We start from the raw sequence: 27,625 nt of genomic DNA, 5'->3' as shown, positions 1-27,625 counted from the left end.
AAAAAAAAAAAAAACAAGAGAATCACCTTCCGTCTCCTCACCCACGCACACAAAGCCCTACACGACCAAGGCCCGAGCTACCTCAACAACCGCCTCAACTTCTACGCTCCCAAACGCCACCTCCGATCGACCAACCACGCCCTCGCCGCCGTCTCCCGCATCCGAAGAGCGACAACAGGAGGAAGGTCCTTCTCCTACCTGGCCGCCAAGACCTGGAACACCCTCCCTACCGACCTCCGCCTGACCCAAGACCACCTCTCCTTCAGGAAGAAGCTCAAGACCTGGCTGTTCGAGCAGTAGCGGCACCCCACCCCCTCCCCCAAGCGCCTTGAGACCCTCTGGGTAAGTAGCGCGCTCTGTAAATGCCTTGATTGAGTGATTGATTGAGTATGACCTCTGAACCTCGGTCTAGGTCCACTCTCTCACCGCAGCTCTGCTGTGCTGTCTCTTGTCTCCAGACCCCGACCTCCTTGAGAGGTTCGAGGCTGCTTCCCGCTCCTGCGCCTGCTGCCCGCTCCAACTGGGACCAGACTGCCTGCAGCCACTGTAACCTTTCTCAGCCATTTATTTTCATCTTAATTTTTTCCCTGTTGTGCCACTGTTATTGTGCCTATCTGTGTCTTGCTGTAATTCCACCACTGATTTTATTTTCTCGTGCCTGCCTGTTCCTTTTGCTGCTGCTGCACCTGTGGACCCTCACCCGCTGGAATTCCCCCAGGAATTGCCCCGCTCCCGCCTCCCAGCCTTTCCTCCCTCCCGCCTCCCCTATTTAATGCTGTCACACCAAACGCAAGCCCGTCTGAGCCAGGAACCCTGGACCTCCCACTACCCATCGCTACGACACCACCACCCTCCTCGCACTCAACCCTGGAAGACTTGGAGAATGCCAACAGGCCTCGCCGAACCCGGCCCACGGCCAGTTTTCCTGCTTCCACTGCCGCCAGACCCTCACTGCCACCCCGGCCTCCAACACCGGCGACACCCTAAAATGCATCCTCCTCAATGTACGCTCCATACACAAACACGCCATGGAAATCTGGAAGCTACTCGAATCTCTCTTGCCCGACATCTGCTTCTTCACAGAGACCTGGGCCAACGCATCACCCCCCCTAATTTTTTGTTAATTTTTTTAAAAAATATATCTTTTATTGAAATCACAGAATAAAAGGCAATTCCATTGGTACATCATGTGGTTGTTCACATCTCTAGGATGTCAGTCACAGTCGCGGGGCACATCTCAATTCTCAAAGGTACAGTGTTACATACAGTTCAACGATGATGTAATATAACTGTTCCCGTCTGTTCAGTGTATTGTACAAATTATTTCAATAAAGAATAGGAAAAAAGAAATGAATGAACAATGGGAAACAGGGGCTAAGCCGAAAAAGGGAGCTGAGGTGGGAGTGTGGTCATCAATCGTTCGGATGTTGGGTGCGTGATTTAGGGCTGGGGCCTGTCTGTGTATTGTGGGGCCATGGGTGTCTTGGAGCGGTGTTGGTGAGTCGTCTCTCAGCGGCGGGGAGGGTCAAGGGGCTCGGGGTAGTGGGTGTGGAAAGTGCTTAGGGCGTCTGGTGGAGTTGCCCTGCAGTGGTTACTGTGTGTCTACGCCTGCGGGTGCTGCAGTGGCATCTTGAGGTTGGATGGTTAGGTCTTCACCGGGAGTGTTAAGGTCGCAATTTGTGGTTGACGTTGCGGTGTACTCCGTTTGAGTGTCTTTGTGCAAGGAGCCTAGTATTTCATCCCACAATGTTGCGATCGGGAACTTCTGCAGTCCCGCAGTTTCCTCATTGCGCAGTGTGATGCTTTCCGCTTTCGCCCAGTTGTCTAGGGAGGCATGCAAATGCGTCGTCAGGGGAGGGGGGGGTCGTTTCCAGTGTTTCGTGATCAGCCGCTTGGCTGTTATGAGGCCTAGATCCCAGAAACGAGAGGGGACTTTGTTGTGCTTGGTTCGTTTGTATATGCCTAGTATGCATGCCTCCCACGTGTGTGGTATTTTCATGTTGGTGCAACGTTCCAGTATCGGTATTAGTGTCTGCAAATATGTTTGGAGGTGCGGGCAGCGCCATAGCATGTGCAATATGTCTGCACCCTCCAGGGCACATCGCGGGCAACTGGCCGCGGCGCCCGGGAAGTATGAATTAATTTTGTCTGGGGATAGGTACGCACGGTGTAGAATGTAGAATTGGATTAGCTTGAATCGTGCATTTCGTGGGATGTTTCTCGGGCCCGTTAACATCATTGTCCACTCCCCCTCTGTCCAGTCCCTGCCCCTGTCAGCCGCCCACTTGTCTCGCAGTGGCTGTAGGCTTTGTTGTGTGTGTGACAGTAGTGCGTAGGTCAGCCAGTGTACTACATGTGTGCTATTTCCCATGAGTCATCCCCTCCCTGATACCAGCACCGCTATCCCAGACTGATACAAGATCCAGAGGAAAGACCGCTCCCAAACACCCAGGATGGGAGGATGGGGCCTCACCATCGTTCACAAGAGCACCCTCCACCTCACCACCTCCAGCGAGACCTTCCCCTCCGACGAACATCTGCACTTCCAGATCCAGACCACCCCCAAAGCCACACTCCGAGGAACCCTCTTCTACAGACCCCCTGGCCCCCGAACATCCTTCGCCACCACCATCACTGACTTAATCGCACCCCACGCCACCACCTCAACAAACTACATGGTCATTAGAGACCTGAACTTACACCTCAACAGCCCCAGCAACCCCAATTCCACTATCCTTCGTGACAACCACGCCGGCATTGGACAACAACAACTTGTCAACACACCGACCAACAGAGCAGGACACGCCCTCGACCCCATCTTCGCAGGCAGAAAGCAGCGTCCAAGTCAGCCACACAACGCAGCCGTCATGGACCAACCACCACTGTGTACACTTTGCCATGAACTAACCTAAGGCACACAAACCAGTCCCACGCTGTTAGAACCTGGAATGTTAGGTCACCTAGGGTAGCCTGGCCTAGGGGTAAGACATGCAATTCTAGAGGCACAGTGTGAAGGTTGCAAACCACCCAGTAGTAAATCCACGCAATAACACTTAAAAAGGACACTACACCAATTTGTTAGGAAAATATGAGCTGTTTATAAAAATAATCTCTTTACTCTCTTGGTACTAAAATTTACAGTTCAATGTAATGCATTCTGTCAGGGAAAGAACCAGTACGTTTAAAATTGCCAAATAATGTAAAAAAAACACAGTACTCTTAAATTACCATCACATTACATTTAGATGACTTGTAATCAGTAGCTCTACTTTCAGAGATGTTAACTTATCTCAGTATTTACCATTAATAATACATTTTAACAGATCACAACATTGACCAGATTCGACTTCAATGAGGAATTCCAGTTTAACCAGAAGATTAGTTAGCGACCAGCAATCTCTGTAAGGAACTTATGCCTTCATTTAACCAGCAGGTTCCTTTATGCTACTCCCCAACCTGTGTTGAGCAGGGATGGAAACGACCAGTGTCTAATTTGCTCCACTGTAGGCACTAGCGCCACTTCCCCCTGCAGTTCACCTCCTTACTTGTAAATACCACGTTGCTGGGTCCTCTTCTGTGCCAGAAGCAGTGGGATTAACGGAAGAGGGGGCCGAGGCACCGAGGCTGAAGAGGCTCTCTCGCCTCAGAAGACTCCTCCGTGCTCCCCAGCTCAGGCCGACTCTTCAGTGAGGCACTTGCTCAGGAGATAACAAAGGCAGACACCACGATGCCCCCCAGGCCCCTACCGGGCCTCTTAACTCCCCCTCCCTGCTCGGGCCAGCTCCTCAGTGTGGCGCTCGAGCAGGAGGAGAAGGCAGATCATTCGGCAAGCGGAAGAAGCCCCCGGCGCCTCTCCTCAGCGCCGGTCGGCGAAGACACTCCTTTAGCGGGCATGCGCGGAAGCGCTCGCTGATGCCGCCTCCCACTGCGCCTACTCGAGGAAAGGACGCTTCACTCCTCGTTCTCAGCCGGCGCCGCCTCCCAGAGACCAGCGGTTCCACGGGGCCTGCGCGAAGGAGCAGTGTCTCCTCACTAGAGATCGCGCACTCGCGTCAGCGCCTCCCCTCGCTCTCCTCACCCGCTGGGACCAGGAAAATCACCACAGGACTGCGCCTATGTCCAGCGATGGCCTCGCTTCCTCTCCTCACGTTACCAGCGACCTCAGCGCTATTCCGGCGCTGCTCTACAAGCGCTGGCTTGGGGGTCAATTTGCACAGCCTCTCTCTCTGCTTCCGCCCCTCCGAAGGATGGCTCCTCTCCACAGCCGGACTCTGCCCCAGCCAGTAAGTAATGAACTTGGGAGGGGGGGGGAAAGGCTCTGCCACCAAGGAAAGTCACGGCAGCCAGTGGCAGGATACAGATGTCTACTGCACGAGGGGGGAGTCACAAGATTTACCCCTACCTCTACTGAACACTGCTCAAAATGAGCCTCTCACTGCTGGGCAGAGGACTGCGCACCGCAGCACTGCAGTCTCCTTCTCCTTTGACACCCCGCTATTCCTAAGCCAGGGGTTAGTCAGGCGCCCAGGGTCTCCCTTAATCTTTCACAGCGGGGACAAGACAAGAAACCCACAGGAGGGATAGAGAAGTGGAATAAGTAGGCTGCTTCCCAGTCCAGGAGATCAACCCTTACACTAGTCTCCCCCCACCTTTCAGGATAGCCTGTCCTCCTGCTGACTCTCTCAGGTAGACAAAATGGCTGCCCAGCATTCCGCCTTATATAGGCTGACCCTCAGTGGTCCAGAAGGGACCAGAAGGTTCTGGAACGCCCTATACTAGTCTATGGGCAAGTTCTGGGTTTGGCAGTTAGGGCAGTTGGTAGCCACCATTTTGTGTGGTTCCAACTATTTTCCTGTCAGAACAGGCCTCTGGGCCTGAGGTGAAAAACTATGAGGGGGAAAAAGAACACCTATCCCCTTGACCAACACCTAGGAAAAGTTAGTGGACAAAAATTAAGGGTATGGGGGGCAAAAAGGGGACAAAATAAATAATAAATTGGAGGGACTACGCAAAAAGCCAGACAGGTCTAACACACGCCCACCACGAAGTAACTGGAGCAAGGTTACCGACGAGCAACTTAACTCCACCCTCACCCGAGACAACCACACCTGGGCAAACGATGCAGCCAGAGAACTCCACACCTGGATCTCCAACTGCGCAGATGAGCTTGCTCAGGAAAACCGCCTAGTACACCACCGCTCTCCAAGAAGCCAGACTCTCTTGCAGACGCCTGGAGAAACACCAAGGCAACCGAAAACCACAGCACCTACAAGGACGCCATGACAGACTAAACACCCAGATCAGAGCCACCAAGAGGAATTTCATCCACAACAAAATCCTGGCCAACGCCACCAACTCCAAGGAACTTTTCAGTGTCATTCAAGAATTCACCAACCTACGCAGCGAAGCTACAGACATTCCCCTATCCCAAGACCTCTGTGACAAGCTTGGAACCTATTTCCCCCTCAAGATCAAAAACCTCTACGACAATTTCATCGACCATCAATCGGGCACCACAGATGGCCCGCCCGCCCCCGAGAAACACCAGCCAGCCCACCATCTCCAACTGGACACCAATCACAGTCGAAGACACCGCCTCGACCATGAAAAGCATCCACTTGGGGGCCCCCACCGAACCCTGCCTCCCTCACATCTCTGCGGCCGCCATCGCACCCGAATTACAACGCACCATTAACACCACCTTCAAAACAGGCACCTTCCCAGTCGACTGGAAGCGCGCAGAGTCAAACCCCTGCTCAAGAAGCCCATAGCTGACCCCACCGACCTCAAGAACTATCTGCCCATCTCGCTCCTTCCTTCGCAGCCAAAATTGTTGAGAAAATATTCAACAGGAAACTGACACGATTCACTGAACAGAACACCGTCCCCAAGCCGGATTCCGAAGCAACCGCAGCACAGAGACCACCCTACTCGCTGCCATAGACGAAATCCGCACCCTCCTGGACCAAGGCCACTTCGCAGCTCTCATCCTACTCGACCTATCAGTGGCCTTCGACACCGTCTCCCACCGCACACTAGTCGCCAGACTACACAGGCATGCAAGGAACAGGCCTGGACTGGATCCGATCATCCCTCACCAGAAGAAGCCAAAGGATCAGACTCCCACCCTTCCTCTCCAACCTCACGAAAATCACCTGCGGAGTCCAACAGTTCATCACTGAACCCCACCCTCTTCAACATCTACATGGCCCCCCTCACAGCCATCGTCTGACAGCATTGCCTCAACATCGCATCCTACGCAGACGACACACAGCTCATCCTTTCCCTCACCAAAGACCTCACCACTGCCAAACTCAACTTCCAGAAAGGAATGCATGATGTCGCAGTCTGGATGACCAACAGCTGCCTGAAGCTCAACGCCTTAGAAGACAGAAGTCCTCGTCCTCGGTACCTCCCCTTCTGCAAGGGACAGCACCTGGTGGCATACCTCCCTTAGAAGCCCACCTACCCCTCTCAGATCAAGCCAAGAACCTCCGCATCATACTCGACTAATCATTCACCATGAACTAACAGGTCAACACCGTCACCAGCTGCTTCAACACCCTCCGCATCCCCCCCGAGTCAAGGAAGACAGTCACCCACGCACTCATCACCAGCAGACTGGACTATGGAACCGCACTCTACGCCTGCATCAACAAGTCCCTACTGCGCAAACTCCAGACAATACAGAACACCGCCGCCAGACTCGTCCTTGCATCCCCCAACACAAACACATCAGCCAGCACCTACGAAGTCTCCACTGGCTCCCCGTGGAGAAAAGAGTCACTTTCGAAATCCTTACTCAAGCCTACAAATGCCTACGGATTGGTGTCACTACAACGCATGCTTTTACATCGCATGCCTTTACAACGCGGTTTTTACCTCGCAGTCCATTACAACGCATAATGCTTTTAGGCGCTGGATAGTGAATTATTTAATTTACTATTCCAACTCCAGTCCCCGTGGATGGCAGGGAAGGTGTTGGATAGTAAATTAAATATATTCCCTATCCTAGAGCGCCCCCCAGCGCAATGCGTTGTAATAGTATGCGTTGTAATGGTTGCGATGTAATGGTAGTGCGTAGTAAAAAATGCGTTGTAAGTGATGTTCCCCAATGCCTACACAACAACGGACCCAAATACATCAATAACAGAATCAACTTCCACGTACCCAAAAGAAACCTTCGATCTTCCAACCTCACACTGGCTGAAACCCCACTCATCCACAGAGCCAAAGCAGGTGGAAGATCCTTCTCTCACATTGCAACCAAGACCTGAAACGAGCTACCGGCAGATATCAGACCCACCCCCCTCCCTGAACACCTTCAGGAAGACCTTCAAGACCTGGCTCTTCGGCTAAACAGGTCTGCGGACCCCCACTCTCAGTGCCTTCAGACCCTCACGGGTGAGTAGCGCTCTTACAATTCCCTGATTGATTGATTGAAGGTCCCAAAGGCGAGACCTATTGGCTATACTAATTTTCGTTTTTTTGAGCCCTTCTTCTCTGACCTAACTATGCAACAAAGTAACTAGTCAAATATATGCTGCAAAAAATCAAATGTGGGCCTCAAAAGTTTCTAATCCAAGCTACAATATTCTAGATATTCTAGATATTCGACTGGAGTGAATCGGGTGGGCAGCTGATTGTACTGCCTAAAATTGGTTCCATCAAATTTGAGCTTTAACAACAACCTTTAAAGGAGTTCTTGCTAGAATGACCAGCATGCTATGTGTGTGGTCTAAATGCTATGTGTCTTGAAAATGGTCTAAGAGCACTAAATGGGAGGACTTCCAGTGATAAGCTTGGGGCAATGACTTTTGACAATGGGCGGCATAGAAGTCGAATTGATTATGTACTTTGTAGCCTGGAACTCTGGCCGTTAGTATGTGATATGGAAGTCGTGGGAAGGTGCAAAAGTGACCATAATCCACTGTGTACAAAACACAAATGGTGGGCATCTGCCAACGCGCCCATAGATAAAATTCCTTCTACCTCACCTTTGATTGTCCCCACGAATGATATGAGAAGGCTGAGATGGACTAATGTAGTGTCTAACTTGCAGGCCATGGAGAATATTAATGCAGAGGCTGACAAGGCAATATTAGCCCTGGAAGATAATATGTCCTCCTGTTCAGGTTTAGGTAGTGTGGTTGAAATCAATGAATCTCTTTTTTCTTTAATAAAGAACCACTTTCTTAAGCCTGTAAAGAACAATGGACCAAGAGCTCCTAAACATCCAGGATGGTATAATCACTGTTGTCGCGATGCACGTACTGCTCTGGGGGCTGCTATAAAAGAGAGACAGCCTATTGCTATACAATCTGCCAGAAGGGAATATAAAAATGCTATAATAAAGGCAAAAAAAGATTGGGATGAGCATCACTGGTCTGAATTGAAAAGAGCCAGTGACAGAAATGATTCTAGATTATTCTGGAATATTGTGAAGTGGGGAGGTGAGGGTTTCCCTGACCCTCCAAACAACAATGTTCCGGAAGGGGAATGGGTAAAATTTTTCCAAATGCAGTATGCTGAAATAAACCAGGTCCCTACTGCAGAAATCACAACTTCAACCCATTTTAAAGAAAACCCTTTCTGTCCTCGAGATTTTGGCTGCTTTGAATTCCGTGGCGAGCGGGTGAGCCCCTGGATAGGACGGTGTACCGGCTGACGTCTTTATCAATGATAAGGACCGATGGTGCAAATACATCTGTCTAATTATTAACGCTATTGCTAGGGGTGCCGAGGTACCGATATCCTGGAAGGGTGCGCTTATAATACCTGTTTTTAAGAAAGGCGATCGATCCCAGCCCGGCAATTACAGGCCAATAAGCCTTATTGATACTTCTCAAAAGATTGTAGGGCCTGTGATCGTGAATAGGTTATTAGATTGGGCGGAGGAAAATAATGCCTTGTCTCCCTTCCAGGCGGGATTTCGCAGGTCCACAAGTACGGTAGACCAGGTCTTCCGTTTCAGTTTGCTACAGTGGAAGACTGTGGTCCTGGGAGGGGGCAGCCTGTATGCGGCTTTTGTCGACTTGCGGGCTGCCTTCGACCTAGTTCCACGGTCGAAGCTGTGGTCTATTTTAAAGGACCTGGGTGTACCATCTGAATTACTGACACTGGTAATGCGGCTACACACAGCAACTTATGCTAAAATACAGTGGGGAGGCCAGGGGATGGTTACAGAGGATTTTCCGGTGGAGAGGGGAGTCCGACAAGGATGTGCAATGGCACCAACCCTTTTTACATTATATATTAATGGAGTGGCTGCACGTATGCAATCTGCAGAGGTAGACGCCCCTTCATTAGCTGGCCAAAAAATGCCCATTTTAATGTTTGCAGATGACACGCTCATCTTATCAAAAACTCCAAGTGGTATGCAGTGTGCTTTGTCTATTTTTTTTCAAAACCGTTTTTATTATGAGTTCAAGCAAGGTTCAGCACAGCCCTCCACAGACAGGAGGAGACTGTCAACGATAGATGCGAATAGACACAGTAATGATATAGCATTGAACCCAGATGTACAGAGCAAAACATTCTTAGCAACACCCACCCACCCAGTCCCAAAAACTCCCGCCAACCCCTCCCACAACTACCCACCCCTTATCCCACCCTAACCCCGGTGCACGTGATCATAGTTCAGCAGTATAAGAGGACATACAGAGGTGGAGCTGGCCAGTAGCCTAGGGCGCGGGATCAAGATCCAGTTGCAAAGCATCGTCAATGTCCGGGGGGGGTCAAGGGGCAGAACCCTGTAACCCGCCCACCTTTTCCAAATCTTGAAATGTTTACGGGGGCACCCCCGAGCTTCGAAAACAGGCTGTTCCAGGCCCATAAGGAAGTCCAAGCCCGCCTTCCAGGCACTAAGTGGGGGGGCGCGTTCGCTCTTCCAGGCCTGCGCTAGATCCCTTTTCGCCACCACAAGCCCCAGCAACAACAAATGACGCTTGTAGACATTGCCCCCAATGTCCTCCAAAACATGAAGCAGGCCCAGTCTAGGAGTACGGGGCAGATCCCACCCCAGCACCTCAGACAGACAGTCCCACACCACTGCCCAGAATCGAGCCAGCCTCACACAGGACCACACAGTATGGAGAAGGGTGCCCCGTTCAGAACCACATCGCAGACACTCCGGGGATGCAATGAGTCCCGCCCGCCACAAACGTTCCCTAGTAAAATAAGCTCGATGGAGGTACTTGAACTGGATAAAGCGGAGGCGGACAGCTATCGCAGCGCCACGGGGAGATTCAAGGGCCTCGCGCCAGTCATCCTCATCAAGAGGACCAACATCCGTTTCCCACGAGGCCTTCAATGTCGAGAGCGAGGGAGAGCAGTGCGTGACCAGGGAGCGGTAGATCTGAGAGACCTTCTTGTCGCCCAAGTCTCCCATAAAGAGTTTGGCCTCGATGGGGCTGAAGTCAGGGAGCTGCTCCAAGCCCACCAAGCTAGGTGTAAGAGCGTGACGAAATTGGAGGTAGCGGAAGAATTGGGACCTGGGCATGTCAAATTCGGAGCTGAGGTCTTGAAAGGACTTAAGGGTAGTGCCTGAGAAGACCTGCCCAAGGGAGGATATCCCGATTGCGTCCCAGCCGTCAAACCCCCGCAAGGATGCCAGCTCCGGGAGCAGGCCATTGCGCCATAACGGGGTCTCGGCCGTCAGCTTACCCCACCAACCCATACGGTGTAGGGCCCGCCGCCAGACAGTGAAAACCACCTGAGTGACCCTGGGAAGCAAGCGCCTCCGCCTGGCCGAGTACAACAAGGTGTGGAGGGAAGCGTCGCCCATCAGAGAATGCTCCAGGGCATAGGCCGGGTCGCTGCGGTCCCCATACCACCATTCGTTAAGCACGAGAAGGTGGGAGGACTGGTAGTAGGACAACATGTCTGCCGTCGCCAAGCCGCCACAGTAGGTAGAGAGGAAGCAGGTGCGGAGCGCCACCCTGGAGGCACCCCCGGGCCAAAGAGACCGGCCCAGCACAGAGTCAACATTGCGGAACCACTGCGGATCAATCAAGAAGGGATGATTCTGTAGTTGATAGAGGAGACGGGGCAAGGCTACCATCTTAAAGATGGCCGACCGGCCGTATATATTAAGAGGCATACGTGACCACGTCTTGATGTCCATCTGGACCCGGTCCCACACCGGTTGGATGTTCCGGTTCCATGCCACTGTCGGTGAAGCAGAGAGGAAAACCCCTAGGTACTTCACCCCCTCCACAGCCACTTGAAGGGACGCAGCCCAAGGACAGTCCACCACGCCGCTCCCCAGCACCCACAGGGTTGATTTGCGCGGGTTCAAAAATAGCCCAGACGCCCGACCAAAGTCCTGCATCAGCTCCAGGACACGAGGACCCGTGCGCTGCAGGGCTGTCATGAAGAACAGCACGTCGTCCGCATATAGAGCTATGCGGTCCGAGTGATCCGCACTCCACACAAAGCCACGATAGAGCGCATCCTGCCGTACCCTGGTGGCCAGCGGCTCCATGGCCAGCGCAAAAAGGTAGGGGGAGAGCGGACACCCCTGACGCGTGCCCCTGGTCACCGGAAACCGAGCCGAAGTCGCCCCCGAGACACGCACCGAGGCAGTGACTTCAGTATAAAGTAGCTGGACATAGAAGAGGAAGACTGGGCCAAAATTCAGCAGCGGCAACAGGGTAAAAAGAAAGGTCCAGCTGACCGAATCAAAGGCACTGTTGATGTCGGCCAGCAGTAGCGCCGCCTGATCATCCGAAGACCCAACTGCCTCAATCGCCGCTTGTGCCCGCCGTATATTATGTCTTGTAGCCCGGCGCGGCATAAAGCCCGCCTGGTCGGGGTGGACAAGAGCTGAGATGTGAGGAAGCAAACGGTTTGCGAGCGCCTTGGCTAGGAGCTTGGCCTCGAAATTGATAAGGGAGATGGGGCGGTAGGATTCATGGCGATCTGGAGGCCTGCCCGGCTTCAGAAAAACCACGATTTCGGCATGACGCCAGTCCGGAGGGAGGCGGCCATGCTCTCGCGCCTGTTCCAGGGCACGCAGATAGTGGGGTCCAAGCTGCAGATGGAACTTCTTGTAGAACTCACTGGGGAAACCGCTAGGCCCAGGGGCCTTGCCCACGTTCAGTTGACCCAGAGCATCCCCCAGCTCCTCGGCCGTCAGCGGAAGATCCAGGGCATCGCGTACCTCATCCGACACCGCCGAAGGAGGAACCGAGGCGAGATAATCGGCAATATCAGCAGGGGAGAGAACCTCCCGGGAGGCATACTGACGCCCATAATAAAGCGCGAAGCTCGTGGCAAGAGTAGCAGGGCCAGTAATCGCCACCCCGGCGTCATCCGTTAGACCCGGCAATGTAAGAGGTTGCAAGGTCTGTTGGCAAAGCCTATGGAGCATAGTGCACGACTTGTCCCCCCACTGATACACCCGGCTACGGGTGGCCAACCATGCCTGTCGGGCCTCGTCTAGCAAGACCGAAGAGTAGGACTGCTGCGCCTGCAGGAGCAGCCGCAGGACGACATCATCAGGCGCCTCCCTGTGGCGAGCCTCGAGGTCCTCCACCCGCCCCGCCGCAGCAACAATGCCCTCCAGCCGAGTCCGGCGGGCTGAGGCACACCAGGCAATGTCCACACCCCTCAAGGTGGGCTTCATGGCCTCCCAGACAGTCACCGCGTCCACACCCGCAGCGAGGTTGTCCCGCCAATACTGGGCAATCGCACCACGGAGATGTTGGGAATAATCAGGGCGCTGCAGATGCCACGCGGACATCCGCCACCGGAAAGGCTGGCGCGTCTGGCGCAGGTCGATTTGGACCGCCACAGGGGAGTGATCAGAGAGCCCACGAGGCCGGATCGCGGCCCCCCGCACTCTAGCAAGGAAGGCCCTCGGAACAAACACGCAATCTAGGCGTGAAAGGGAGCCATGGACTGCCGAGACAAAAGTGTATTCGCGCCGCTCAGCATGCAAGTGCCTCCATACATCCGCCCACTCCAGACTATCAACCATAGCTCCCAACCGCGTTGGGGAGGACACAGGCGCCACCCCAAGCCTCCTCTGACGGTCTAGCGCCACATCCATCACATCGTTCCAGTCGCCACCAATCACAGCCAGAGAGTGGGGGAGTTCAGCCCAAAGAGCAAACAATCGTTCAGCCAAGGCCCACTGCAACGGGGGGGAGCATACACACAGCCAAATACCACCGGCTCCGTGCCAATCCTCCCTTGAATAAATACATAGCGCCCCTGGGGATCGGGCCACTGACGCTCATGCGTGTACGCCAAACGCCTGTGAACAAGAATAGCCACCCCCCTGGAGCCCCTGGTAAAGCCAGCGTGAAACACCTGGTGGAAGCCAAAGCGCTGCAGGCTCAAGGCCTTCGTACCTAACATGTGTGTCTCTTGGAGAAGGAGCACATCCGCCAGGTCCCTCTTAGCCCATCGAAGCACAGCCCCTCGTTTAATCTTGTCCAAGAGACCCCGGACATTCCAGCTAAGAACATGCATAGTAGCGCTCGAAGGCGCCAAACGTGAGACATCAACCATCAGTACAACGTACCAAACCCCACAATCCCCGGCCCCCGGCCCAGACCCCAACCCCCACTGTTGCAAAGTTCAGAAAGAGCACGTGCACCCCCCAAAACAGAGCCCCGCTACCCACAACCCCGGAAGAACAGACCCCCCCAACCAGCCCCCAAACAATCCAAGACCCCCCACCCCAATACCTCAAGAAACAATGAAGTATCTGTCGCGGCATGCGGTACTTCAGGTCCAGAACACAGCCCCGAAATGCATGCATGCCAATGGATCCCAAATAACCCCCCACCACCAACCAGGCGCACTCCCAACACACCCCCCAACCCCAACAGGAGGAGGCAGCCCCTAGAATGCACCCCAACACCCCCCACCCCCTCGAATAAGGCACAAGCAAAAGATAGTCATTGCATAATAAGGAGTATCAGTTCACTCAGTCCCAAGCAGTAGGCAAAAAGTCAGGTTATACTGCACCGGGTCGTGTCCGAGCCGCCGACTGGCAGGCGTCCACCGCAGCGGATGGCCACGGAAGAGAAGCAAGGATCCAAATGCCGGCGAACAGCAGTCAGGACTCCTTGCCAGAGTTGCCCGTCTCTGGCTGTGTGTCACCCAAGAGGGGGTCACGAGACAGGGACCTCCGCCTCGAACGAGACTTGCGATGTCGCTTCCCTGTGTTCGGGTGGTCGCTCCGCTCCTGGGAAGACCTTCGTGAGGAGCCGGAGTGCAGCCCCGGTTGGACATGTGGCCGGATCCGGACCACCTCATCGGTCCAGGCGAAGACCGCCTCCGGAGAGTCAAAGAAGTGGGTCCTCGAGTTGAAAATCACACGAAGGCGGGCTGGGTAGAGCAGCGAGTACTGGATCTTCAAGCCCCGCAGCTTGGCCTTGGCCTCCAAGAAGGAGTGTCTCTGCTGCTGGACTAGCTTAGTATAGTCCGGGAAGATCATGATTTTACAGTTATCAAACAGCAGAGTATCTTTGAGCCGTGCCTCCCGGAGGATAATGTCCCTGTCGTGGTAGTTGAGGATCTGAGCAATGATCGGGCGAGGCCGCTCCCCAGCCGGCGGCTTTTGTGTCAGGGCCCGGTGGGCGCGCTCCACCACGAAACAGCGCGACAGGGAGTTCGGGGGCAACCAACTCTCCAGCCACCGGGAAAGGAAGATATCCATGGGCCCTTTCTCGCAGTCCTCCGGAAAGCAGACAAAACGCAGATTGTTCCGCCGTGCCCGTCCTTCGGCATCCTCCACCCGGTGCGCCAAGCCCCGCTGCGTCTGCTCCAATTCGGCGACTCTCTTCTTCAGGGCGCCAACGTCGCCTTCCACCGTCGTGACCCTAGACTCTGCCTCTGTGATGCGGGCGACTGCATTGCGGAGATCCTGGCGCAATAGCATAACATCGGCGCCCACCGCGCCAATTTTCGCATCCAGGGTATCCCGGGACTGTGTGATGGCCGCCAGCAGCGCTGCATTGTCCGGGCCTGCGGCCTGACTCCCTCCAGCTGCACCACACCCTGGGCCGGTGAATTTGTCTATAGGTCCCTTGGAGGCGGGAAGACCACCTTTGCCTTTCGTCATGGCCGCCGCCGGGGTCGTCCGATGAGAAACACACGCTGCCGGTCACTCCGCAGAAACAGCGGGCAGGGTCCCAAGCCTCCGGGGCACAACTAGTCCGCCCTCAGCCCGTTGAAGATGGGCCGGAACCACAGGGAGGGCACCCCACCAGGGCGCGGGCACCCGGAGGCAGAAACCCAGGGTAGAATCGCCGGAACGGCACCTCCAATCCGTCCTCTCCCGGCGGCACCGCAGTCCCCTCGAGTCCGTACGTGCTGGCCTTTCAGGATGAACGCAGGTCCGTGCAAGCGAGTCATCTGTGCACCACACCCCTAGGTGCGGCCGACGGGCCCCTCGTCTACTGCTCCAGCGACTCCACTCCGATGGTGCGGGCGAGAGTAGATGGCGCCTATCCGGCGGCAAAGGACCTCCGGTGGGCAGGACACAGAAATGGAGGCCCCGGCTCACCACGCGGCAAGTAGGCCCTGTGCGCCCGGCGTCCAATGGCCGTGCCAGCCGGGGTCCAGGGCTCCAGGAGCCACACCACCGTGTTCCGCCTGACTCCAGCAATCTCCTGCACTAGTAGAGATGAGGGAAGAGGGTGCAGGACAAGGATAAATTAGCGGATAAAGATCGGGCTGGCAGGAGCTCTACAGAGCCGCGTCCGCCATCTTCGCCCTCGAAGCCACGCCTGCTTTGTCTATTTTTGATTTATTCTGCAAGGAGCTTGGGCTCGAAGTTAATGTCGCAAAGACTAAACTGATGATTTTTAATCCCCACCGAAGCTTTAAATCAAAAATCATTATGAACGACCGTCCTCTAGAGTTGGTGAATACCTTTACCCACCTGGGTATACATATTTCAAATAAGAAAGGCTGGGGACAGCATATAGATATCGCTACACTAAGACATAGGCAGCTGTCAGGTGCTATTAGCTCTGAACACAGAAAATCTTTAACAAAACCTATAAAGCCCGTCCTCCAGGTGTATGAAGCAAAGGCCCTCGGATCTGCACTTTATGGTGCAGAGCTTTGGGGGCTCGAGAAATTATCTTCGCTCCAATCATCGGAAAACAAGTTTTTGCGGGCAATTACTGGTCTTCCTAAGAGCACTCCTTTGCTGCCTCATAGGTATGAGCGAGGCAGAAAAGCTTTCACAGACTTGGCCAGGCTTCGTCCATTATTGTATTGGCGTAGGCTCTGGACTACACCGGAGCTTTCTCACCACGCCTTAGGGTTCTCAGGTATCATCAAGTTAGACACATTCCACGAAAATGAGTGGCTTAAAACACTAAGGACAGTATTGTCTGAGCTTGGTATGAGCGCACTCTGGGTTGACCCAACAGGAGCAACCTTTCCATCAAAAAAGGTGCTAAAAGAAATCTATTGGGAGAAGATCGCATCCCAGGCTTGGGGCAGCTCTGGTCTAGGATCCATGACTAAGACTTTTTTAGACGTTAAATTGTATCCCTCCATGGAACCTTATTGGGACTTCATAACCAGGCCTGGTAATAGAAAGCTCTTGTTCCAACTGAGAGTAGGATCACTTCCTCTTAGATCCTTGACAGCTAGATGGGATGGTGGACTGAGTGATATATGCCCTGCGTGTGGCCTGGCGAAAGAAACAACGGGCCATCTCCTATTTACTTGCCCGGCTTATTCTGACTCCAGACGAGTGTGGCTAGTACCGATGTGTAGGAATTTGGGGGCAATCAGGGGTACCAATGCTCTATGTGTAATATGCACTAGCACTTTAACATGGATAGTAATAGCCACTGCTAAATACTTAGGATGGGCATGATCTATTAGTCAGAGACTGCTAGTCATTTGATTATTCTCTGTTTGGAATGGTTCTCTGCATTTTTTATTTTGCTTACAGTTTTATTACAAACTGTTTTAATCTATGCTATTTCATATATTTTGTATCTTTTTAAATCTATTTTATTATTTCATGTACTGAACATCGCACTGGTTTTTAACTGAGTCAAAGTTTGTATATAGTATGCTTAGTATTTGTAATGATGATTGATAAATTTAATTGAATTTTTAATTACTGTATGTCTTGCTTTTATGAGTGAAACCTCGAATAAAGCATACTTTGACTTTGACCAGCATTAAGTTAGTAGATAGAGTCGGAAGAATTGTATCATTATTTTTTAAATATTTGTATTCTCAAAAATAACATTGTTGTGTCTACGTTTCTCAGCAAAATATTCGTCTCCACCTGCCACTCAAATGGAATTTATTTACATAGTCCATCAAATTGATGTAATATCTAATTTTCATTATTCAAATAACCCTTTGTGTTCCCATTTTTACATTAGTTTAATCTAGAACTTAGTGTTGGATCCATGGACTGTATATTAGAAAAAAAAAGAGTTCCGTCAGCCCCCGGACAAAAGCCAATGTTACACCATGTGAGGAATTTTCAGGGCCTCATGATCTTCCCAAAGCTTGGCAATTTTTAGGTCTCGCGCATGCTTTCCTCGCTGTGCGAGGCTTCTTGTAATCAAGCCAATTTCAGAAGTGGCGTCTAGGCTCCACCCCCTTCATTCTATTGGCATGCGTCATCGTGCAGGCTAAACCCTGGCTTTCAATTGTCAGTGAGGCTGTTTAGTCCCTCCGTGTTACTGCCCTGTCTCCTTTTGGCCCGCCCACCCGGACTGGATCTTTTATTCACGGTGTGACACGGTGTCTTTTAACTAGCCGCTAAGCACTTTTTTCTTGTATTAGCACAATGGCAACACCCTGCAGAGGAGCCATACATTGTGCGCTCTTTGGCAAAGGAGCTGCGTGATGCAGTGGTAATGCACTCTTTGTGACCTCCCCCTTGTTTTATTTGTCTCTCCCTACTCCCCTCCGAGATCTCTGTTTATATGTGATTACATGATACAGCCCACCGGAGGCTCGAACCCTGTTCTCCAGTTCCAAAGTCGGCAGCGTTATATGTTGAACCACCTGCTAAATGTGCTGTGTTGTTTTTAAATTACATATGCTGTACAACTTGCAAAGGACTAGGCAAAACCCATCATGACTGCAGTTTTTCGGGAGCAGTAGACTTTGCACATGTTTTTAAGTCTGAGAAAAAATGCTACGTCACAAGCTGTTCAGGCACTTTAGCTTCAGGGCACACTGTGCTTGGTCTCCGTGACTTCTGTGGAGTCTCTGGTGTTCTTAAATCTCCTTTTAGAGTCTGCATTTTAGGCACTCCTGTTTTCGCTGTCCTAAGTTTTTATATGGATGAACCCGCATGCCATTTTCCAAGGTACATGCGTGGCAGGTGTTCTGCGGAAACATCACGCTTTCCGGTTCAGTATTCAGTGACCCGGGCTATATTAAATATGACACACACAGTAAGTCCTTCTGCGGCTTCTTTCTGTGTGTAAAGCCGCAAGGGTGTTTCGGGTATTTTGTAGTTTGTTAGACATAACTTACAAGTGCATTTGACGTCAAGAATGACTTTAGAGGCCAGTTAGACACAATTGCAGATGTGGCTGGAATTAACTGCGTGCCTTAACAGTGAATTTGCCTCTAATCCTTTACTACTCACAGAAAATCGCTTCGACGGGGTAGTAAGCACTATTGAAATACAATTGCATATTCAACACTGAACATACTGCTGGACTGAAGGAGTAAAGTGCCTGATAGGATTAAAGGGGAGCTGTTTACCACCTGCTGTTGTGACTGAGGGGTGTGTGTGTGTGTGTGAGGGGGGGGGTGGGGGCATAGCTGCCAAGGTTTCAGATTGCTATGTGTGACATTTTCATATTTTCAGTGTAATTATGAGTGACATTTCAATGACTTTGAGTGACTCTGTCGCTAGCAAAATCAAGCAGTGAAGACGAGGGAATCATGTAAATATCGGAAAGTATACCCATTCGATTATGGCTGCTATATTTCATATTGATTATGTGTGACATTTTCATAGATTTGGTGAATTTAAGAGAGTCAGGCAACAAATAAATATGTAACACAAAGTGGCACTTTCTTGCGACCAAAATCATGGAATGAAGTCCACGGAAATAGACAAATACCAGAAATTAATCTCATTTGCGCAACAAGGATGTCGAACTCTGCAGTAGGTGCTATCAAAGCTATTATTTAATTTTTAAACAATCAGCACCCTCCACCACAGGCTCTGCAGTACCACAATGCGCCCCTGAGTCAGGGTGTGATCCCCTAACGCCTGCCTCCACCCCTCCTAAGCAGCAAGAGCACAGTGCAAAGACAGACCCTCACGCACAGTGCGTCGGGCCACAGAATGATCCCCAGGGCAGAGTGAGACAGAGACCCCACCTGACTACTGGTCCAATCCCCACGCTGCCCCCGCAAAGCAAACACAGAACTGCGCTGAGAGAAGTGTCCAGTGTAGTACAACATGGGAGAAGCACATAGTGCTCCCCGACTAGGCCCAGACCCTCGTAAATCCCCCTACCCCTGTTCCAACTGCCAAAAGTACGACAGGCAGGGCATTGGCTGTGAGCACCCTTCTCATCCCTCCTCCCTGCTAAGAAGACATGTGGGAGAGCAGACTCCTTTAGGCTGCACTGCTCCCCCACCCACCTGACCCCAAACGTCATACTTCAATGAGTACCCATGATTTTTGGGCCATCTCTGAGCAGGTCGGTGGATTTGTTCCCAGAATCGTGGAAAAATACATGGAAAAAGGCCCGGCATTACTGGATCTGTGCTTGTGCGAATCGATATTCCTGATTCCAGGTGCTAAACTCAAAAGCAGATATTTCTTAGATTTCAGATCCTTGGTACCTCTGCATCAAGTTCCGGCTAACTCAATATGTTATTTATTTAATATATACTGATGCACTCGCGTGGGTGGCTGGTAAACAACAACTACTGTTCTTCAAACAAGCAGCGCTGCCAGTGCCTGACTGGCGTGTCAGCGACTCGAGGCAGCTCGCAGCTAAGGGCCCAATGACCGAGCCACTGGATGCCCCCTCTGCTGGAATTTCTCTTACTTGGTTCAGGAGGTGGCTGTCGGCTGTGTGTCCTCCGAGAGTACTGGTGGGCGGCCGCTGCAACCAACCGTGACGCCGGTTGTCACTGACGTCCCCTTACACGGCACTCTCTAAGCTGGCAAATAATAATAATGGATTCAGTTGTGGGTATTAAAGGCAACAAAGGGATGGTGCAAGTCGCAGGGCTGCATACCTAGGTACCATGTGCGGCCGGCCCCGCCTGCAAACCAGTGATCTGCCAGCCTTATTGAACACCAACTCCCAGTGCACAGGGGCGTAACGTTCCCCCACGGCCCACGCACACGTGTGTTTACGCAACCTCATTGGAGTGTGCGGTCCGGCAGACTATCTGGCTGACAGTAAATCAGCCGCGCGGCGCCATGGGAATCCTTAATAAAGAGATATATTTACATTGTAGCTACTGCTAGCAGCAGGAAGCCCACATGAGCAGAAATTCAGCGCAGGCAGAATATAGGCAGCCCGCCACCAGCCAGCTGAGCTGCCACATACACACTTTGCAGCGCTTCAGTCACATGAGACACAATGCATGAGACACTATGCATTATGCGTGACAATGCATTTCAGTGCGGTGATGCGGATCACCGCACTGAAATGCGTTAGTCACATATGATGCATAATACTTGGCAGGACTGGGGGGGGGGGGGGCAGTGATTTTTTCACTTGGTGGTGAACAGCATAACATCTGAGCACCCCGGGGCACCAATCTTATTACTGATTTTGTCACACTCGGCACTAAATCGTGCAGTGATTTCAAAAAAAGTCTTGCAGGCGTGTGTATATGATAGCAGTATTCGTGCTGTTTTGCAGTGCTACAGAAGTCCTGTGGGACAGAGTCCCTCTGCTCTGTTCCGCACTGTGCTGGCTCATCAGGGTGATAAGGCCCCCCTTGTCTTCCACCTCCAGCATGACGTTCCCGCACTGTAGCCCGGTGGTGGCTGCTCAGGTGCGTTTCTCGTAAGACCTGGGCTCTGTACCTCCCGCTGCTCTCGGGTGCTCGCTCGTCACACTCGGTTTGTCGGAGGGGTGGGTGGCGGTGATTTCATGAAACTCTAAACTGCGTGCGGTGTGAGTGCTGACTTCAATTGGTCATAGGGCTTCTCCAGCTCACAGACCAAATGGCTACGACAATTGACCCCTAGGTTTTCAACAAGCATTTTTAATGCAATAGGTCTCACATTTATGCAGTTTGAGCTATTGGCATTGTAAATGACAATGGCTTTTATTTATGTTTTGGTTTTCAAATAAATAAAAGGCATTGTCATTTACAATGCCAATTGCTGAAACCTGTGTAAATGCGAGACCTATTGCACTGCAAATGCCTGTTCACTTTGCCACTGCTAGTCTTACAGGGTATTTTCATGCTTTTAATTGAACTGTTACATTCCACCATATCCACAGTATCATTGTCCTCCTCTTCATTGTGATGCACATTTGTGTCTTTTCCTTTGGGGCTTTAGAAGTGATAGAGCGCGCAGGTCACCCGATTCTTATTTTACCAAAAATATACGCTACTGGGCCCATAACGTGTTTATATCACTTATTTCATAAATCAGGTATCCTACACACTGCTATCAGTAATTCGAGTTTTCCTTTCTATTTATTTTCCGTGTACCTGACTTACCAATCCTCGAGAACAGGTACCTATAATCACCATGGATCAGGAGCTGAATTTGAGATTCAAGCAGATAAACACCAATACCATATACATTTATATTTTGTTTATACCTTGTAATAACCACAAACGCAAAAAAAATGTAAAAGCTTTATCTAGTCAATAAATCATCATATGCCATGAGAATGAAATTCACACAGATCAAAACATCTATGACCAAGATTAGAAAAATAGTATAACTATGAATCAATGTAAAGAACATCTAACATTTGAAAATTAAAGGAAATGGGAAAGAGAAGGAACACGCTAATTTGGTCTAACAGATTTGTATCTCGTTACCAAAGGTTGAGTAAGAACAAGGGAACTTCTACTAAAAATGCTAATTTGAATATACTGAAACGATTTAGAGGTAACGATACTTTTCAAGATGCATTTAATTTCTATAGGGAGGGTAACAGTGGAACATACTATATAGGCAAAACAGTTCAGAGTTTGAGTAAGGGTAAGGAGAAGATATGGAACACGCTAAATAATGCTTTTCACGAGAGTCTAAATGTCAGAGATAAATCACATAGGCAAGATTGCTTTATTAGGAAAAAATAGAAGAAAAAGATTTAGATAGACAAACACCCACATATATTTATATTTACCTAAAACAGAATGACGACTAACCCTGGCCACGGGTCAGTTGGGAAAGGCGGGAAAGGAACCTCAAGGACTTAGAAAAGTGCTTCGCCAGCACTTAAGGTTTCTACACCCCAGACTATGTTTGTGGAAATTACGGACAGAGTGCTCCGCAGCTCTCTGTATCAATCACCTATAGAGTTCGTAGGGTCAGTGACAGGTCAGCTATTCGGACAAGTCGGACAATTTCTCTATCTAAACCTAGGCCAGTTATACTGTTTTCGGGTCGATGTACCACCCACAAATGTTGCAAGTGAAAGGATCACCAACTTCGGATTGGACAAGAGAGACGGTTAGGTCATGACACCACCTATAATTTGAACTTTCCCAGAATTAATATTCAGTTTTCGAACCCACCCCTTACATTCCAGTTCCCATGGCATAGAAATTCAGCGCACAATGGGGCATACAAAGTTATCGCAACATGTAACAATTTCAGGTACAATTCGAAGTCTTCTCCTGGAGCAGGGGTCATTTTCCCAGGAGCATCTTAGCTTCGGCAGCCAGCTGGCTAAGTTCCACTACTGCGTGATTCGTTTCTCCTTCATCACGTGGTTAGTACTACACGGGCTTCAAAGATGGAGTGGCTCACCGCTCCCAGGCCCACAATGAGCAATACATGAAAAGTAAGCGAAAACAATTTAGAAACACAGAAAAATTGAAGACACTGTATACCATGATTGGCTTCACTACACCCCTTACTTTATAATATCTATAGCATTAGGAGTTAAGCAGAATAAAACAGCTGAGCAAAAGCAGCGGTGGCAAGCGAAGAGCATGTTAGAACAAAGCGGCCATATTTGCTGTACAGCGCATGAGCGAAAAATCCCCTCCAGAACTACGAGTGCGTCACATCACATGGGTATGACCGACGCATGCGCAGACTAGAATCCCGCATTGCAGCGACCATATTAGCTGCAAGCGTAGTTAGGACCAGTAAACACATCGGCAAGCATCACTGGGACACCCGTGTGTAGTGTAAAAGTGCAATATTAATAAACAAAACAAGTTGATTATAACGTTAACATTATGCGAGGTTCTTGAATTCAAGAAAGTCGCGTAACGTGCAAATCCTTGCTCCATCAGAAGCATACTTTCAGAACCTTACAGTTTGTGGACATAGCTATAGTGTGTGTTGTATGGAGATCCTTGCATTTTGCAGCCCCTCAAGCAAGTATTCTCCTATGCCCACACCATTTTACGTAAGAGGGGTTAATGTAGTACGCTAAATTTGGTAGCTAGGAAGCTCATTCTTATTGCTTTTTCACTCGTGTAGATGAACGCCTCCTTCCCTTCTGCTTCATCCTTGGTACAAATATCTGTTTTCCATTATAACATTTAGCGACCCCAGTCCTATGGTACGTAGTTCTGTATATTTTAGAAATGTGTTTGGTTCTCAGGTGATGCAGAGTATCACCACAAGATTTTACTTCTGATTAATGTGGCGTTTATACCAGTAAAATATTCAACAACTTCAGATAGCATTTTTGTAGATATCATTGTGTGTTTTTAAAAAGAATATATATCTTTAAATTATGTCAGTACAAAATGTCATGACCATTGAAGATATCATCCTTGCTCTGTCTGCTTGCTCATAGTAGTTATAATCATATTGCCTGCAGTTGTAGTGACCACGGACTAGTCAGTACCAGGTCTGTAATGGGAAATTGTCCGATGTGTGGGACGTTAAATGGCAAGGGCTTATCTCTCCAGCTTGAATGTATTGTGCAGGAATTTGACAAAAACGGCAAATATGTAGTATATTTGATCGCCCTGGTGTTAAGCCCACAAACATACAACTGTTTTATATTTTAGAAAACCGGATCACTGGACGAGGGCTGCACTATCTGAGTGAATCTCATCTGGAAAACCTGGGTATAAGGCAAGTTCATTTATTGCATACTTTTATTGAATTAGATCTGATGTAAATACATCAAATAAAATTATAGCAAACTACGTCTCTGTAAACTTCTAAAACTTTAAAATACCCCTTAACAAAATCTAATAAAAAATATTTTTAAGCCAATGTATAGTAGTGCATGGGCTCAAACTTCATTAATGAGTACTGAGATTAAAAACCATTAAAAGAGTAGACTAGAGATTGAATCTAGACTCTGCGTTTCCAAGATCTCCGAAAGTAATTTCAACACTGTATTCATCTCTACCCCATGTGTCCCATTGTATAAATATTAGTTTGAGACCGTGTTTACGTAGCTGCAAAAATGGTTATGTGTAATAAGTGTTCTGGAAGGCTCTGCAGAACTTACACCTCTGCCTTGAGGTTCCCATGGCAAGTAATTTTTTTTACCTCATCCTCAGCACACAGGATGATCTTAACTGTGCAATGTCTTTCCGTGATATGAAGTGATATTTAGAAGGGTTCTATCAGCGGCCTGTAGATGATTGACAGTGGTTGCAGTAAATTTCAGGGCAGTCCCTCCCTGTCACCTGTTTGGGGAGAGCGGCTCGCTTTTCAGGTCTCATGTTGGCCAAGACATTTTGATTTTTCTAAAAATAAATATTAATTATAGGGGCTTTGTCATCATTAGCATTTTACTTCCATTTATTTATTTATTTCAAAGGTTTTATATAGCGCTACTGAACCCGAGAGTATCAGAGCGCTTTACAAGGCAGGTGAAAAACAAACAATGAAATAGACTAAAATTTAAGTGAGAACGAGTTACATAATGATGCTGTGCCAGCATGTCTAAACGGGGAGGGAGAAAAGAGATGAAGTGAGATGGAAATGGATAATGAATGAGAGGGGAGTGAGGAGAGGGGGAGTAAGAGTATGAGGGAATAGAGCGGGGGAGTTAGGAGGGGTGTATAGTAGAGGAGAGGGGCGTGAGCAGGTATGGAGTCATTAACATAAGATATCCTAATAATTGGATCATGTACAGTGTCAGTAACATTAGATACCCCAATATTTGTTGAGAAGAAGTATTTTTAGTTCTTTTTTGAAGAGAGGGTAGGAGGGGTTGCAACGGATATCTTTTGGGATAGAGTTCCAGATAGTGGGAGCGTTACCGGACAACGCACAAAATTAGGTTTTTTGACATTTTAGTCTAGGAGGGATGAGGACATGGGAGTTTGTGCTCCTCAGGGATCTAGAGCAACCTGCTTTGTGTAGTTTTGTTGCTAGGTAGGAGGGGGTGTTTTGGTGGAGAGCTTTGTGAGTGATTCAGGCAATCTTGTAGGTGGATCTACCTTCTATTGGGAGCCACTTGAGATTTTTGAGGACAGGGGAGATGTGATCAAATTTTCTGCAACCAGAGATGAGTCTAGCAGCAAGGCTGAGGACAGATTTAATTGGAGCAAGATGGATTTTAGGGGAGCCAGCCAAAGTGGCGTTGCCGTAGTCAATCCTGGAGAGGACCAGCTATTGGACAACAAGTTTGAAATCTTCTGCAGGAAAAGGTTTAAGTTTCTTGAGGTGGAGAAGGGTGAAAAGAGCGCTTTTGGGTGCATTTTTAACGTGAGAGATGAGATTAAGATTCTGGTCTATACTGATGCCTAGGGATTTGACAGAATTGGAGGTGGAGAGAGGGCAGTTTAGAGCTTTGATGTAATTTAACCAAAGTTGAACGTGAAGAGAATTATTTTGGGGGGAGAAAATTATGATTTCTGTTTTTTTGGGGTTCAGTTTGAGATGATTCAGATGGAACCAGGTTTGAATTTTTTTCAGGGTCTCATTGAGGTGAAGGATGTCTTTGTGAGATTTGATTTTTTTTGTATAATTGGGTGTCGTCAGCATAGAGGTGGTAATTGATATTAGAATGTTTGAGGTTGAGGGTGAGTGGTTCCATGAACAGATTGAATAGTGTAGGGGAGAGGATGGATCCTTGAGGGACGCCGAGTGAGACAGGTTGAGATTTAGAGAGGAAATGGCTAAGCTTGATTTGTTGAGATCTATTTTGTAGGAATGAGGAGAACGATTTGTAAACTGTGCCTTCCAAACCGAATCGATCTTTGAGCGTGCTGAGAAGGGTGGGGTGGTGGATGGTATCAAATGCAGCTGAGAGGTCGAGAAGGATTAGTACTGAGGATTCACCTTTGTCAAGGGAACGATGAATGTCATCAATGATATTAAGCATAGCAGTTTCTGTGCTGCAACCCTTTCTAAAGCCAGACTGGAAGACATCAAGGAGGTTGAAGGAGACGATATGTTTCTCAAGTTGTAATAGGACACATTTTTCAAGGGCTTTGGATAGTAATGGAAGATTAGAGATAGGACGAAGGTTGTTAGGATCATTGGGGTCGGCTGCGGTGTTTTTGAGAATAGGCAAAATTTTACCAAGTTGAAGAGAGGCAGGGACACATCCAGTGGAAAGAGAGGAGTTGATAATTTTGGTCCATATGGGGGCAATGATGGATTTGAGTTCTTGAACCAGAGGGGGGGGAGAGGATCTTTGGAGTGGGCAGAAGGTTTTAGTTTGACAATGATGTTAATGATCATAGCTTCTGTTACTGGACTGAAATCGCTCCAGGGGGCATTGTTTTTAGGAGCGGGGTTTGTTTTGGGAAGGGTATCCTGTTGGAGTAGAGCAGGGAGGGGAATGGAGGTATCGAGCGGTGCAGAAAAGGTGGTCGAAAGAGTTTTGAGTGTTGGGGAGGGTGTGTAGGATGGTGGAAGTTTGGGGTGAGGGTGGGAGGGAAGAGAACGAAAGTTCAATCATGTTGATTTTGTTCGTAAAGAAGCTGGCAATTTCTTCGCATTTGTCAATGGAGGCTAATATTTTAGGAGGGCCAGTGGAGGTTTGTTTTTTTACAATTTTAAAAAGTTCTTGAGGGCGTTTTCTGGCCTGATCTAGTTGAGAACGTAGGAAGGAGGCTTTTTCGTAAAAAATGTGTTTTTTGTACTGGGATCTAGCGGTTCTGAGGATAACCAGATTGTCTACGCTTGGATGAGTTCTCCAGATCCGTTCAGAAAGTCTAAGGGACCGTCTTTCGTTGTTAAGTTCGGAATTGAACCAAGACTTAGGAGGAATGTTTTTTTGTAGTTTTAGTTTGATTGGGGCAATTAGGTTGGTGGTTTCAAGAATAGAATTGTTATAATGGTTGGTAAGGTCATTGGTGCTGTCCGAGAGAGGGGGAGAGCTAAGTGAGCCTTAATTGCGGTTTCCAATTCGCCCGGAGGAATAAGGTGAAGCTTGCGGGTGGATTTCTTGGATAGTGTGCTGGTGAGGGTGGGGGGAGTAATGGATTTAGTCATGGTGAAAAGGATAAGGTAGTGGTCGGTATTTTGTAGGTATCAAGGACCCCCTGATAAGGATAGGAC

At 49.6% G+C, this 27,625-nt stretch overlaps 1 protein-coding gene across 2 annotated transcripts in view; it reads left to right on the top strand.

Annotated features, from left to right (window-relative positions):
• The window catches only part of LOC147705920 (deoxynucleoside triphosphate triphosphohydrolase SAMHD1-like), a 1,309,615-nt gene that overhangs the window by 50,134 nt on the left and 1,231,856 nt on the right, over positions 1-27,625 (top strand). For both annotated transcript variants that reach the window (XM_086932390.1, XM_086932391.1), the window contains exon 2: positions 24,163-24,229. In XM_086932390.1, coding sequence (XP_086788516.1) covers positions 24,163-24,229 — 67 coding nt within the window. The remainder of the gene's footprint in view (positions 1-24,162; positions 24,230-27,625) is intronic.

Source organism: Lissotriton vulgaris, chromosome 7, assembly GCF_964263255.1.
Source record: "Lissotriton vulgaris chromosome 7, aLisVul1.2, whole genome shotgun sequence".
In the NCBI taxonomy this organism is placed as follows: domain Eukaryota; kingdom Metazoa; phylum Chordata; class Amphibia; order Caudata; family Salamandridae; genus Lissotriton; species Lissotriton vulgaris.
Note: the sequence above shows the minus strand (reverse complement) of the source record. Positions and strands in the feature narration are given on the sequence as shown.